The sequence below is a fragment of the Tigriopus californicus genome, chromosome 12 (genome assembly GCF_007210705.1).
Source record: "Tigriopus californicus strain San Diego chromosome 12, Tcal_SD_v2.1, whole genome shotgun sequence".
In the NCBI taxonomy this organism is placed as follows: Eukaryota; Metazoa; Arthropoda; class Copepoda; order Harpacticoida; family Harpacticidae; genus Tigriopus; species Tigriopus californicus.
This window is the reverse complement of record NC_081451.1, coordinates 15,313,465-15,329,560: the sequence shown is the minus strand read 5'-3', so window position 1 is coordinate 15,329,560 and position 16,096 is coordinate 15,313,465. Positions and strand designations below refer to the sequence as shown.

General features: G+C 43.8%; 1 protein-coding gene across 1 annotated transcript; it reads right to left on the bottom strand.

Moving 5' to 3' along the window:
- Positions 1-6: 6 nt before the first annotated feature.
- On the bottom strand, positions 7-2,596 carry LOC131891918 (uncharacterized). Its single transcript, XM_059241610.1, has 4 exons — positions 2,414-2,596; positions 1,302-1,385; positions 947-1,227; positions 7-366 (listed from the first exon to the last, which is right to left on the bottom strand). The coding sequence occupies exons 2-4, from the start codon at positions 1,372-1,374 to the stop codon at positions 91-93; spliced, it is 630 nt and encodes a 209-aa protein (XP_059097593.1). The 5' UTR covers positions 1,375-1,385; positions 2,414-2,596; the 3' UTR covers positions 7-90.
- Between the last annotated feature and the right edge of the window lie 13,500 nt (positions 2,597-16,096).

Here is a 16,096-nt window from a genome sequence, read left to right as displayed (position 1 = left end):
ATGCCTATTTCATCTCTCTTTTTTTAATCTTTCATATCAAACTTTGTTTCTCATACGCGCGGCAAACGAGCAGCCAACTCACTTCTTGCTTCAATCAAAACACAAAAGAACTTCTGCGCCATTACCGCTGATTGTCCTATCGGCAAACAATTCAAAAGAAATGAAATTGGAATTGAAGGTTCGCTCTTTGTCCGAAGAGAGTGTTCCGCAAAACATGTCAAAGCCCACGACGTTGCTAAAATCATCGGGATCTCTGATTTCGTCCACAACACCGATTCCAAAATAATCGACACAATCGCCATTTTTTGGGAACTCGAAACCTTCTTTGAAAATGGTCACTGTCCCCATAACATCATTGTCGCCAAACTGGAAAGGCATCGGGGAAGAATAGCTAAGACTTTGGAATGTGATGCCAAAGCAGAGATATGGTTAAAGTTTGAAACGAAATTGTTCTGACTTGGACCTGGATATGTGCTATTACAATACTTAAATGTGTGTTTGTTAATTGAAGCACTCTGACGCCGTCCTGAAACTCATTTGAAATGGTTAGATTGAAGTAAGAGTGGCAAGGAAAAAAAATTGAATTAGGAAAACAGACTAGTCACAAATCATTAATAATTGTACCTTGTCTAGGAAACATTGCTAAATCCGATATCAAAAGCGTTTTTGATACCATTACTACCACACCATACCATACGGTACCATACCATACCGTACCATACCATACCATAACATTCCATACCATACCATACCATACCATACCATACCATACCATAACATTCCATACCATACCATACCATAACATAACATAACATAACATAACATTCCACTGACGTACCATTTACAGAACCACCAGAGTGGTCAGAAATAATTTGAATGTTCAGAAGATCCGTCAACTCAAGGTCTGCCTTGAATTTCAATGGCAAAGAAAAGAGACACCACTCACCAGATTATCAAATTGGCAAATGTAAAATTTGTTGGTCTCAACGAATGCAGTCGAATTTAGATATCCGCCATCATTAAAAAAGGGCGTTTGGAATTGGTAGCACCCAGTGATGTCCGTGAAGGTAATGTTGATTACTTGATCCCTGGTTCCGTCACAAGTTTGCGATGGATCATCGAAAGGTGGCCATTCTTTAATGCTGAACCCAGACCTGTCCATCCCAGAGCCGTCCATCCCAGAGCCGTCCATTCCAGAGCCATCTTGCTCCCAAAATTGTTCAAAAGCTATTTCGATTGGCGTAAAGACTAAGTTTGCTCGAAGCAGGAATTTTGTAAAATATGAGATGTTTTTTTCTTACCCATGAAGTCATGTATGTAAGCAGCCTGGCCTCGGAACAACAAAACAAGGGTAATAAATCTTGCGTATAACATTGTTCCCTGGACTTGAAAGAAAATGGCGCATGATTGTTATACTTGTTTCATGTTGTGCTCATTTCATCTTAATTGACTGAAAACTTATTTATTTCAACATTCCCAAAGTTAAGGTTAGTAATTTTCAAAGTATTGTGTTTGTATTAAGGCATCAGACATAACAATTGCCATTATCACTGTCAAAGTAGTTTCTAATCCAGTACATATTGCGTTGATTGGCACAAATAAAAAGACAGGATAAAGTTAACCCACATTTTAACTCCTTTTTAAGGCCTGCAATTCTACGATTTGAACAGTGATGAAGAAAAGGCTTTTCATAATTTCATTGCGATATTGATGCTTATTGCGAGTTACACGTGGATGGTTTTGTTTTGAATGCTGTTCTACAAGAAAGTCATTCAAATTTGACTAATTAATGTGAGTCTTTCTTGAAAGTTGCATGGCCTCACATTCAATTTCGAGAAATCATCGCGGCAAAGATTGGTTGAGAGCACCGATAAATTGTGAATATTCATGACATACGCCAACCAAAGTCTGATCCCATTGAGATGCCCTTTTTGATTTCTGGAGTGCTTGCCGAGCTTTAAAATATCCGTGTGAACGCCAAAAAGTAAGAAAATCCTGATTGCACTTTGGCACTAGTCAAAGGTTGATTAGATAAAGGCATAATTCTTCGAATTTCGAATTGCATACAAATTTATCATTACTTAATCGATAGGCCGTTTTGTCACGAGTATTTTGAACCCTCAATTTGATTTCTACACCTGGAGTTAAAGCTTTTAAACATAGAGGGCCAAGCGGTTGGGTCAAAATTGGACACGGCCCTAGAATTGGCCCCGGATAGCCCAGGTATCTAGAAATTTATATGTAACGTGTGGCTATTCACACACAAACCCAAGAGTCGGCCAAAAATTTGCGAAATCGGAGGTGACTTGTCGGGATTTCGTCTTGAACTTTCCGCGGAATGCCCCTTCCTTGCATTTCTGGCCTCAAAAATGCTTGTCTATAATTTAGACTTACTTCAAATTCAAGAACTTACAAACAGATGCTTGGCCCTCTTAAGGGTTGACAAAGCAGAGACAATTGTTGGAGAGAGAAAGAACAAGATTGAAATTCGACTGAAGTGTCAGGCTTTCAAACTGCGAATAATCATTTTCCTCACTTCGAGTCAGTTGCGCACTTTAGAAAAATATCTCGGTTTCGATTGATGTGGCAAGTGTCAAAACGACTAGCTCATTTCGGAAAAACCGTAGTTGGAGTGCATGGACGGACCTATGAACCTGTTATCAAGACAAAGGCTCGTTCACACAGCCTGGATTTCCTAATTGAAGTTGCATGTTCACTTAAAAAAGATTATGTGGGCAATTTTGGGCGAAAGCATTAATTTGGTGCCTTTTTGGTGGGGAGAAAATTAATCTGGTAATAAAAGAATCTAATAGGATAAGTTATCAACTTCACACGATTTTTATTTCTAGTTGATGATAAGAATATTTCAGCAATAGGATTTACGAACAAGATATTCCATGACGCTTAAAAACGGTTCAGTTTGCAATGTTTTGAAAAAACCGTAACCTGCTTTTTGGTAAGGACAGCAAAGTCCTTATTCAATCCACACATTGAATTTATAAGGATTGTTTTTTGGGCTGAATTGCGTCCTTACAAGCTTTCGCCAAAGGAAATTTCTTCTTGCTTTTCCGGACTTCCTTACCGATTGGAATTTCCATCACCCATATGAAAGAGTTGTTTTCCGTTGTTTGGAAATCCTGAAGCAATTTTCGCCCATTCTTTCAGTGCCGTACTTGTCTCTTTCGTTTACGGATGGGTGACATTTATTGAAATCAACCATCATCTTCGACCGACCAACTCCTCGGATTTTCGTTTTCGACATCAAGTCTTTCCGAACAAAGGTCCTGTTCACTTGGAGTAGGCCAAGATAGAACCGGGCAATGTTCATGCTCGGTTTGAACACGCTTAGCGTTGATGACCATGCCCAGTTATTCAATGGGGTTTGACCCTTCCGGACCATGATTTGTGACGAAGTACGCCCAAGCAATACTTTCGTCGGAAGTTTCCTAAAATTGGTCATATGAATGGACACAAATATCTTTTTTATGCTTGGGAATGATTTCTCAGCAAGTCATGATTGATAAGAAATTGGTCCGATGTGAGGTTTGAGTTTGCCACCCTGTAACATCCTTGAACCTAAGGTTGGTCAGGTATCGATTGCAAAAATCGATCAAGATCGCGCTTAAAACTTGACAAATGTTCATTTAAATTGTTGAATTGTCCAAGTGCTACTGGAAAAATGTTAAACAGAACAGGGCCTCTGTTCAAGACAAAACCGGCTGGCATGATGTCATCAAACGCGTTCCGCCTATCCACCTACTTGCCCCATATCTTCATTCCAACTCTACCATGGTTACAATATCGATGCCTTTTCTTGATCCAAACTCTCCTACAATAACCTGATTTCCCGATACGATTGGGATTCTGAAAGTGAACTCTAAATAAACCAGTTGTGGCAGGTGCACAACAATACACCTAACACGGGATTTCTTAATGAACTTTATTTCGAGTTAACGTGTTACTAGTCTTGGTTCTAGTACCAATGTGGGGTTTTCTTCCCCCCAGCTGCCTCCTTCCGTTTCGCCGTCAGCCTTCGATTCAGGGCTGCCACACCTCCCCCCAGAAGGTTTGTAAGGGCGTAGGACCACGGCTTTTTATTGGTTGGACCTGGAGGTCTGCCCCGTCGTGGCGGCTGAGCTAAAGAAACGGGCGCTGTAGGGTCCATGTGAGCAGGCTTCAGACAGTCAATTGATATCTCCTCCGTACGGGTACCGACCTGGACTAGGAATGTCTTGGGCCCATGCTCCAGAACGCGAAAAGGGCCATCATAGGGGGCCTGAAGAGGTGTTTTGTGTCCGTCCCGTCGGATAAAGACAAATGGAGCGACTGTGAGGGTATGGGGCACGAAAACAACGGCAGGTCCATGACGTGAAGTGGGAACTGGAGCAAGAGCTCCCAGCGCTTGTCGAAGGTTATCCAAGTGCTGTCGGGTGCCATGGTACTACCTGGAGTGCTGATGAAGTCCCCAGGAACTGTTTTGGGCATTCCAAAACGAGCTTGGGCGATGATGTACCGAGATCTTCTTTTGGTGCAGTGCACATGCCCAGCATTACCCATGGTAATTGATCCATCCAGTTCGAATCTCGAAGGCGAGCCCGTAGGGATGACTTGAGGTGCCTGTGGAGCTTTCGACCAAACCATTTGCTTGGGGATGGTAGGCCGTTGTGTGATGTGGGCTCACTCCAAACGATTTCGCCATGGCCGACCATACCAGCGACGTAAATTGGGGGCCTTGATCAGAGGTGATGACAGTAGGTAGGCCGTAACGTGAAATCCAATTGGCAATGAGGGCCCGGGCACACAAGGTAGCGTCCGTAGAAACAAGGGAAATGGCCTTGGGCCAACGCGTGTATCTGTCTATTATCGTGAGAAGGTGGGTTAAAACCTTGCGAGGGTGGCAAAGGCCCGACAATGTCAAGATGAATGTGGTCAAATTGCCGGTTAGGAAGGGGAAAAGTGCCCAATGGCGCTTGCACATGGCGATGAACTTTGGAACGTTGGCAATCCATACACGATCGTGCCCAATTGCGGACCTGCTTTGCCAGGCCAGGCCATACAAATTTGGCAGAATCAAGTTTACATGTGGCATTGATGCCTGGGTGGGAAAGTTGATGCACAATATCGAAAGCTTGTCTACGGAATTGGGTGGTATTATAGGCCAATGACGGCCAGTAGATGTGTCGCAAAGCAAAGTTGGTCCCCTGGGCTAATAGGAATGTCCAACAAGCGGAGGCCCGTAATGGCGGTCCTCGACGCTTGAATTTCGGGATCACTACTCTGAGCTTTGGAAATCAGTAAGTAATCCAAACCTGCAGTGAGATGGTCGATGGTAATGCGAGGAACGGCGTCCGCCACTGGGTTGGCCTCTCGGGCACCATGTTGGATATCAGTGGTGAATTCCGACACGTAAGATAGATGGTGCTGTTGGCGTGCTGACCACGGATCCGACACCTTGGACATGGCAAACGTCAAGGGTTTATGGCCAGTAAAGACAATGAAACTGCGGCCTTCGAGGAAATAGCAGAAGTGTCTCACTGCCAAGTAAATGGCCAACAGTTCACAATCAAACACGCTATAGTTGATCTCGGGTTTACGTAATTGCCTACTAAAAAACGCCAATGGTTGCCATGATCCGTTAACCCACTGCTGTAATACGCCTCCAACTGCCAGATCTGATACATCTGTATGGAGGGAGAGGTACGCCCCAGCTATAGGGTGCACCAGCAACGTTGCATTGGCCAAAGCGTCCTTGGTGACGTGGAACGCCCTATCCATTTCGGTGGACCAACTCAAAAGGGTGGTCTTAGACACTCCCGTGAGGGCACGATGCAATGGGCGCATGATAGCGGCGGCCGAAGGAACAAAATGATGATAAAAATTGACCATGCCGATGAATTCCTGTAGACCTTTCACACAAGTCGGCCGGGGAAAATCTTGAATGGCGCGCACTTTGTGAGGTAGTGGCGCCACGCCCACAGTGTCCACGCGATGGCCCAAGAATTCGATGGTACTCTCGCCAAAGACGCACTTGGATGGGTTAACTACCAAACCATGGTTTGACAAGCATTGGAACACGTTTGCCAAATCCTTGAAATGCTCGTTGATTGAAGAGCTTGCGATTAGAATATCATCCAAGTAAACGAAAGTGCAAGTGGAGACGCAAAGGCCATGTCCATTAAACGCTGAAAGCTTGGGCGGCATTTTTTAACCCAAAGGGCATCCGAAGGAACTCATAAAGCCCAAACGGTGTAATAATGGCCGTTTTGGGGATGTCTTCCGGTTCAACAGGGATCTAGTGATATCCTCCAGTAAGGTCAATTTTTGAAAAAACTTTTTTCCCGTACAAATGGGCAGCAAAATCTTGAATTTGTGGGATGGGATATCGGTCAGGAATTGTCACGTCATTGAGACGACGGTAGTCACCACAAATTCTAGGGCTTCCGTCATGCTTTTCCACGACATGTAAGGGATTGGACCATGGACTCTGGGATCTACGGATTACCCCCATGTCCTCCATTCGATCAAACTCGGCACGAGCAATAAGGAGATTTTCCGGTGATAGCCGGCGAACTCGCGCGCAAAGAGGGGCCCAGTTGTTGTAATGTGATGAGTTACTCCATGCTTAACGAAGCACTGGAGAAGTTGGGGACTGTGATAGAAGGGAATTTTGCTAACAGGTGAACATATTCACTTTCGGAAGCGGCGAGAGAACCCAAACACGGGGCTACAAACGCCTGGGAAACCGTTAGTGGGACGGTATCAAAGGTGTCCTTGTCTACAAGTTGTTGACCTCGGATGTCGACCAGTAATCCGGAATGTCTCAAAAAATCGGCTCCTAACAAAGGACTGTCCACCTTGGCAAGGACAAAAGACCAGTCGATTTTTGTTTGGCCAAGATGAAGACGCACAGTGCGAGTACCAAACGTTGGGATGGCAGTACCATTGGCAGCAGAAAGGGGACGGGCCGATGGCCCAAATTGTTTATCCGAAGTCGCGGCGGGCAATACACTCACCTCTGCTCCAGTATCAACCAGGAAAACGACGTCCAGACTGACGGTCTTGAACAAAAAGAGGCTGTTGATCTGACAGGCCATATATGTCCAAAAGCCTTTCTTTCAAAACTTCGAACTTGTGTGAGGTGGGGGGTTTTCCAAAAGGTCCAAGATGCGGCTTGCAGACTCCTGGTCTAAAGCTGAGACGACGTAACAAAATTTGGTTTGGTCGGCAGTAACGCTCTGGAGGGAAAATTGCGCCTCTGCTTGGGCAAACCAAACTTGCAGCTGATGGCTCCAAAATTAGGGCAATTTTAAACTCACAGCCTGAACCGTTGGTTCGGGAATATTCACGTCCACCATTGTGTTCATTTTTGAGGAAACCGTCCTCAAGCGTTTGGGGTCACCAATGTGGCAGGTGCACAACAATACACCTAACACGGGATTTCTCAATGAACTTTATTTCAAGTTAACGTGTTACTAGTCTTGGTTCTAGTACCAATGTGGGTTTTTCTTCCCCCCAGCTGCCTCCTTCCGTTTCCCCGTCAACCTTCGATTCAGGCTTTCCACACAGTCATGATGAAATGGAACCGCCTCATTATTTAAACCACACTTCGAACCTTCCATGGCGCAGCGAACTGAAGAACGCCCATCTTAGTGGATTTCCAACCACCAGTCTGTGAGGACAAGATTGGACCACTTGGATGAGGATAGCTCCTCCTTTCCTTCAGGATTGCATCAAGGCCCATTCATTTTCCTGTATCATGCCGGTAGAGGAATTATTCAATCCCTGCAAGGATATCGGTAAACTAGACCAATCCCAACGTGCCTTCAAAGGTACAGTCACCCAACATAAGTCTAAGGCGATGGGTTTGTTCACTATTTATAAAAGAGGGGACGATCCTACCCATCTGGAGTTGATCTTGAAGAAATGGGAATGTGCAATTACCAAATACGCTCAGGCAGAGGAAGATGTTATGTCTGCATCCAATGGCGGTCGAAAGGGATTCGGATGCTTTGGATCTTGGAGACCAGGAGGGCCAATTCTTAACCTTTCAAACCAAGGTGATCGGATTCAGACGTGATTTCGACAAGTCCCAAGAACCAATTCAATCCCCATCAACTATCCCTGGATCCGGCGATGGCCAAAACCAAAGTGGCCGTGGTTTGCCAAACCTCTCCGTCAATCCGCCCTCAACACTTCATGAAGATGTCAACTTACGCACTTTCCTGAAATAGAAACCGACTTGGGATAATTATGCCCGACTCATGTCTCTTTCCCTTTGCCCCCAATCCACCCAAGTATCAGTATTTTGGCAGTGTTGCTCACCTGGATTTTTTGGGATTATTGAGCATTTGATTGGTATTAGAGCAGATACCGGGTGATCCGTTGGACGAACTCATTCACAATCAAATCATCACCCATCTTTGCAGCCTCCGGAATAGACACGTTGATATGAAGGACTTCCTATCGATCTGACAGAAGGAAGGACAAGATTATTCCAACCTCTGCAATGAAATAAGAGAATTGGGTGAATATGCGGATACCTCAAATAATCTCTGAGGATCAACTTCACGTCGGAATTCTCATTCAAGCATGATTGCAGAAGTTCTCAGTCAAAACTTCAGCTGGAATCCAAATCACTCCTATTAACGTATGTTCCATTCCTTCTTGCCCGTCTCTGTTACTATCAGTGATCAACCGGGATGTACAATTGAGGCTATCCCAGATACTGGGGCGGAAATTTCTGTGATGGGATCAGAAATATTCAATTCTTTTCAAACTACCCATAGTCCTCAGGGCCCCAATCAATAACAGGATTACTGTGGTGCATGGAAGTGAACTCCGTCAATTGGGTTCGTTAAGGGCCACAATCCAAATCACTGTGGCTCAAAATATGACAAAGAATGTGCTCATCGCAGTGTGTGAGAATGTGGCACACTTCTATTTGAATTTGGAAACTTGCAAGGCCCTGAATATCATCAGCAAGAGCTTCCCCAGCCCATGACTAGCCATATTGCGGCAATCACGCAGCCAGTTACTTCGCTTTGGCCTGAGAAGGATGAATGGATTCAGTCTCTTCCATATCAATCAAATGATCCCAAATTATTTCAGTTGATTGAAAATAAACTGCATACCATATATGCGAAGGTATTTGATGATTCGACAGAACTTTGATCTATGAGTGGCCACATTGTCGGGGAGCCAATGAAGATTCAGCTAAAGGACACTTACAAAAACTTTTGCGATTCACGCAAGCTCGACCAGTCCCCTACGCTCTTCGGATAGTGTTTATGACAACCTAAAATATATGGAGGATCGGGAAATTATCAGCCCAATGGGGGATGAGCCTCGGAATGGTGTCATCGCGTGGTTATTGTCCCAAAGTCTAATGGTAAAATTGGTTTTGTGTGGATCTAACCCGGCTAAACATGGAAGTAATTCGATCAAGTTACCCTACCAAACTCCAGCTCAAAGCAATTTCCGGCTTCAACTCCAATGATGCGTACTTTGCCAAACTCGATCTGGTTAAAGGCTATTGGCAGATGCCCCTCCATAAGGACTCTCACATCTGACAACCTTATCACTCCATTTGGGACGCTACAAGTTTTGCGGGCCCCCATGGGATTTGTATCAACCGGAGATTCCTTTTCCTATCGCGGTGATGTGGCCATGGACGGATTGCCTGTCAACAAAGTGGTGGATAACATGGGTCTAGGGTGGCCTTCATTGGCTCAACGAGTATCCTTGGAATGGGATACCTTGACTGTGACTATTGAGAGAAGCCTGAGTACAAATTACCGGCCAAAACTCTTACCCTATTCATTCACCGTGGATTGAAACCGGGAAGGACCACTGCATACCCGATGCCTTATCCCGTGCACTCTGTGTCCGATCCGGAGGGTTCGGATTTGTGTGATTTGGCCGTCGGTCCATCCTTACTGGAAGTATCCCACTCCACGAAGAACGTGGCCGAAGATCTGGTTATTGAGAACTTTTGCGCCCAAGCCCAAGCTGACCCAAATATTTGAGTTTGCGTCAGCGGTGCTTTTCAACCGGTTTCCGGCTTCTTCCTCATCTTCTGGCTCCTGGTCGTTGTCCTCGCTCTCCTCTTGGCACTCCGCCTTACGTGCGTTTGTTTTCTAAACTTTGGGCAAAACTCTCCGTGAACGACGACTTAGTGCTTCTTCGTGGATGTCGGATCGTGGTGCCTCCGTCAGCTGTCTGGACGCTCTTCGGCGCCTACATGCATCACACCACAACACCAAGGCGTCGAAAAAACAAAGCAACGGCCCATCAAATCGTGTTTTGGCCAGGATTCTCCAACGATATTGCCACCACCATCCAATCGCGTGAGCCCTGTCAATATTAACCACCCCGAACGTGCCTGAACCCCTCATTTTGGCCGTTGTACCCAATTGTCCATTTGAGATAGTGACAGGTGATCTTTTCCAATATGGCACATCTCACTACCTAATCTACGCTGATCGATACTCAGGATTTCCTCTCATTTGTCGCTTCCCGTCAAGCCCTTCATCATCGGACCTCATCAAACAGTTCAGGTGTTTTTTTTCTTTGATGGGTGCCCCAAACAGTTTACGGAGTGATAATGGTCCTCAATATTGATCCCGACTTTTCTTGGGCTTTCTTCAGGATTGGGGAGTGAAATGGACCCCTTCATCCCCGCACAACCATCAGAGCAATGGTCATGTGGAAGTGTCAGTCAAAATCGTGAAACATCTTGTGTCCAAGAACGACGGCCAAATTGAGATTGACGCTTTCCACGCTGGTTTGCTCGAGCTCAGAAATGGCCCTCGGAAGACGGCCTATCCCCTTCCAACGCGTTTTCGGTCGTCCTTTACGATCTCAAGTACCATCTCATTGGCGTTCTTTCGACCTCCGATGGCAAAAGACCTCTCTTGAGGCTGACCATCGTCATTTTGAGAGTGCCGAGAAGCAAAAAATTTACTATGATCGTTCCTGCAACCCCCGTGAAGTGATCCCAATTGGTGCTTCCGTGCTCGTCCAGAACCCAGTTTCCAAACGTTGGGATGCTACGGCCGTGTTATGGCAAACCAAACGGACACCGGTATCATATTCGATTTCCCTCCGGCAGAATCTTTTGGCGAAATCTCAGATATCTTCCCAAACGAACCTCCCTGAGCCCGATGATGGACCTACCAACGTCCTCAATACGATTCAGTTCAGTCCCGTCTTTTGTTGAGAGCAGTCACAACATTTTGTTGTTCCTGATCTTTTCAAACAGCCGTTCTGATGTGTTTGTGTTGTGTAAGTGGTCGCCTGGCTGCTTAATTCTTTAGCTTTCATTTCTTCCTATCTCTAGTAGTTTAGTCTTATATCTTTTATTTTTATGCTCATGTCGTATTTCATTTTTTCGTCTGTCAATATATTTATCTCAATTCTAGGTTATTTTATGTAGTTTTGGCTTAAGGAGTAGTTCATTTTGTTTTTTATTGTTTAGTCTGTTCATTTCATGTACTTGTAAATGTAGTCGATTTGTCTTGTTGTTTACAATCACTTTAGTTTCCTATTTCAATACAAAATTGGGTTCTAGAACCTTCTTTGTTCTATTCCATTCCATTGATGTCATCTTTTCCTGTAGTCGAGTTGGTGTTCGTGGCTGAGGCATGGACATCTAAATCTTGCTCTGGACTCCGGCTTTAAATTTGAATTGAATGGAATTTCTGAAGACGGCCCAAGACAAATCAACAAACAAACCCGCTGTTGCCCGCGGAGAGAAGATGATTAAGAAGAGAAGGAAGGAAAAGCCAAACCGAACTAGACAGACCAAACCAAAGCAACGACGAATGGAGAAAGACACGGGAAAATGCCAAGGACAATGAAGCTCTAGGCTGAATAGTGATCAGTCTTATTTTGTATTCAATTCAACACCTGATATCTTAGCCTAAGGCTGGTTGAAATTTCGTTCAACGCCGCGCCATTTCAATATGGTGAATAAGTGTTGTGCGTCCGGCTGTAGAACGGGATACCGCGACAATGAGAAGCCTCTCGGTGTTTCGACCCACAAATTTCCAAAAGATCCTGGCCTTTGGCAAAAATGGGTCCAAGCATCACAAAGAAATGTCAGAGGCCTTCGTTAAAAGCAACAATTTGTTCGATTCATTTTCAAACCATGATTTGAATGTCAGCGCCAAGATCTGAAATCACCCGAAAGAAAAACCAATCTGAAATGCGAACCCGACGGATCTTGAAACAGGGTTCGGTTCCAAGTATCTTTCCCAATTGTCCTCACTACCTTTCCAATCCCTCCCAACCAAGAAATCAGAACACGTCAAGCGCCAAAAGACATGAGAACGTTCAAGAAAGGCAAGACGCAACGATTGAACAGTTCTTCGAAGAGCGTTTCCAAACTTTAGAAAAGATGAAATCAAGATGGCCAAATTGGATTATGCAAGAAACGTTTTTCAGCTCAATTACGACGATACTGCGGTTTTTGCCAAAATCGTTAAAATCCAAACAAGTTGGTCCTTCAATTCTCTTTAGTCTAGTTCTTGACCAGGACCTCAAGTTGATATGTTTTGTCAAGGAATCAAGGTTCCAAATTCGATGGTCTCGTCTATCACAAAACAGAGTTTCTTGCACTCGACAACTAAGATCAAAAATATTTTAGCTTTCTTGGACATTACCATGAGATGAGAACTGCATCTATAGATCATGTGAAAAATTCGGTGGATGCCTCGACACATCTTCTTGACCAATCCATGAACGTGCCGGATGAAAGTGGTTGCAAAAGTGCAATTCGCCAATAGAACAGCTCAGGCTGGCTTTGATTAGCAAAGGTTCAAGGCGATACTCTTCTAATCTCTTGGCAATGGCTGTGTTGTGAATAATACCGGTCCGAACCTATATAAATAAATCCTCACCGAAAACCTCTCTCCGTTCCATCTCAAAGCCATTTGGCATCAGTTTCAAGACCTTGCACGGTTGAAACTGGCCCTAAGCAAGACAATATCTTACCTAGAGGCTCGTATCAAGGGTCTCAACATCTACTAAACCCAATGCTTGCTCTGATTGATGAAATTTACACCAGTGCAAAATGTGCATATGCCGGAGAAAGTTTTTTGGGGCTGAGAATGGCGAGGCAACCAAAACGTTTTGTGCTTCATGATAAAGTCATTGGCAGTAGTCAAAGAGACGTTGTGGCTTTAATTCCGGTGGTGAAAATTTGTGCCGAGTTGATACACATCACTTGTTAGTAGTCTCAAAGTATTAGCGAAATTGGTTACACATGTGATCGGGCTTTCTGTTGACAACCATTCCCCAACAGAAAGTTGTACACATCTATCCTCTTGCACAGGTTCACTTCAGCCTTGGATCCCACATCATCGCATTCCAGGCGAAAAACTATTCCTTCTCTTTGACTCCTGCACAACTTCAAAATATTTACAACAATTTTGTGAACAAGAAATCCTTCAGTTGTCCAAGATTCCAAGAAAGTGGGCCAAGACCATGATCCGCGCTTTGTGCATATTGAAGCCTTGAAAGTGAAAGAGTCCTCAAAGGCAATCAAAATGGCTCACAAACTCTCTATAAAGTTTAAAACAACCACCATTGAGAGAACCAATGTGAAATAAGCAGATAGTCTGTTTCACGAATCTACAATTAACGGTTAATCTTCATCAGGAGAAGCATCCCGAAGTGGGAAGACACTGTTAAGTTCCTTTAACTTATTCGGAAGTACTGGAATAATGCAACGTTAAATCTACCACCCTCGGCACAACTCAATCCCGACTCTGATCCTATCAAATTGTCCAACACTTAAAGTCTGCGATTTTCTCAAGACTTTTTGAAACGTGGATAATCATCTTGGAGAGATGAATGTGGGAACAACAAGCTTATCCCTAACGGAGAAACCTTTGGAGCTGTGATTCAAACGACGAAAGCATAGGTTGAAATTGGCGGAAATTATGCTAGAAGAAAAGCCTTTCAACTACGTTTCTGCTCGGGTAATTGCCAATCGTATGATCTAGAAGAAAGGTTTGGCTGTATCGGCAGTTGTGTGGGCGAACTATTTTGTCTCTGTCCGGCAAGTCCATAGAAGCAGAGAAAACTATACGTCTAAATCCCTCGTTAAATTCTCAAAGATGAACATGAAAGAGATCGGAAACACCTTTGCTGACGGTGAAAATGTGCGAGAAGACAATGGGACAGAAATTTTGATATTTGTCTCGATGGTTGAAGATCCCCTTGATCTATCATGCAAGGAAGAGGATGATTCAAACATCTATTTTTTATGTCGCCGGGTTATGTCTCAAGGACGGTGGCCAAGATAAAAAAGAGCTGTCAAATTTTGCCTGGATCTGTTGTTTCATGGAATGAAGAATTGCAATTCAATTTGACAATCTCAATTAGGTGAAGGTAGTTTCAGCACTGCCATGAAGGATCGGTTTATTGACCAAGTATCGAGAGGAGGCTTGAAGAAACCAAGCGACATTGTTTCCCTGTCTGTTAAATATTCTGGAGGCTTCCTTCAGTTTCAAGAGAAAGAACGTTAGAAATGAGCAGTGGCAAACAAAAGATGAAAAGTAGAAAAAGAAGAAGAGAAGATAAGAAAGAAGAAGAAGAAAGAAGAAGAAGAAAAGAAGAAGAAGAAGAAGAAGAAGAAGAAGAGAAGAAAAAGAGAAGATGAAGAAGAAGAAGAAGAAGAGGAAGATGAAGAAGAAGAAGAAGAAGAAGAAGAGTGAGGTAAGAGAAGAAACAGAGCCAAGAGAGCAAAAGAGAGAAACCAGCGCGTGTGAATGAGAACCAGCTGTAGAGGCAGGTAAACAAACACCGTGCTAGGTGGAAACCAAGGAGGAACGTACTCCCTGGGGACAGACAAAGAAGAAGAGATAGGTGATTTCGCTAGGTTGGGCTACCAACAGAGAAGAAGAGATAAGAGTCGTCGACTACGATGACCTACTCTTGGCTGACCAGCTAGCTAGCCTCAGCCAACATACACCAACTCGACTACAGGAACAAGCTAACATCAATGGAATGGATATAGAACAAAAGAGGTTCTAGAACCCAATTTTGTATTGAAAGTAGGGAAGCTAAACTGATTGTAACAACAAGAAAAATCAACTACATTTAAAAGTACGTGAAATGAACAGACTAAACAAATAAAAACAATAAAACAAAGTGATCTACTCCTTAAGCCAAAATACATGAAATACTTAGAATTGGGATAAAAAATATTGATAGACGAAAAAAGTGAAAATACGACATGAGCATACAAATAAAAGATGTAGACTAACCTACTAGAGGATAGGAGAATGAAAGCTAAAGAACAAAATGGTCTTACCTTAAGCAGCCACACGACCAACTTACACAACACAAACACACCAGACCAGGCCGTTTGAAAAGATCGAGGAAAACAAGAATGTGCGACTGCTCTCAAAACAAAGACGGGACCCGAACTTTCGTATTATCTTTCATTCTCTATCAATTTCTCTTTTTCTATCTTAATGTTGCCCATCTTAATCCCATATTACACGAAATAACTCTTCTTATCACACTTCAACTTGTTTCATGTGTACATGTATTTTAAATCTGTCCAAGTCTGCTAGCAACTCCTCCTAACCGGGTCTCACATGCGAGCTCCTGGTTCCTTCTTGTGACAAGGTGCAAGGTTCCCTTTTATTTGTCACGTCAGGGCATGTATACGAACAAAAAAGCATCGACATGAGCGAGCCACAACCCGATCCAAAAGAGACAGTAGTACTCTACATCTCCCAATAAGTTGCTATAGAGTTGAAACACGCCGTTTAAGCCCCTCCTTCTTCTCTGCCTTAAGCATCTCCTTTTCTCCTTTCCAGTTGTGTATATAAAGTATGTTTATCATAGAAAAGAGCAGTCTACACATTCCAACCGAGACCAACACTTTTTATTTCTCTCTGATACTTACTAAGTCTCGTCTCTTGATTCTTGTTAGACCTGAATTCCAACGTTACAACACACTCACATCATGAAATCAGCCCTGTGTCGCAACCCACCCGTTGAAAGTTTGACTCAACCTTGCAAGATTTTGACAAGATTCGTTTTTCATGTGCTCAAGCTCAAAGTGCACTTGCGAAGTTCA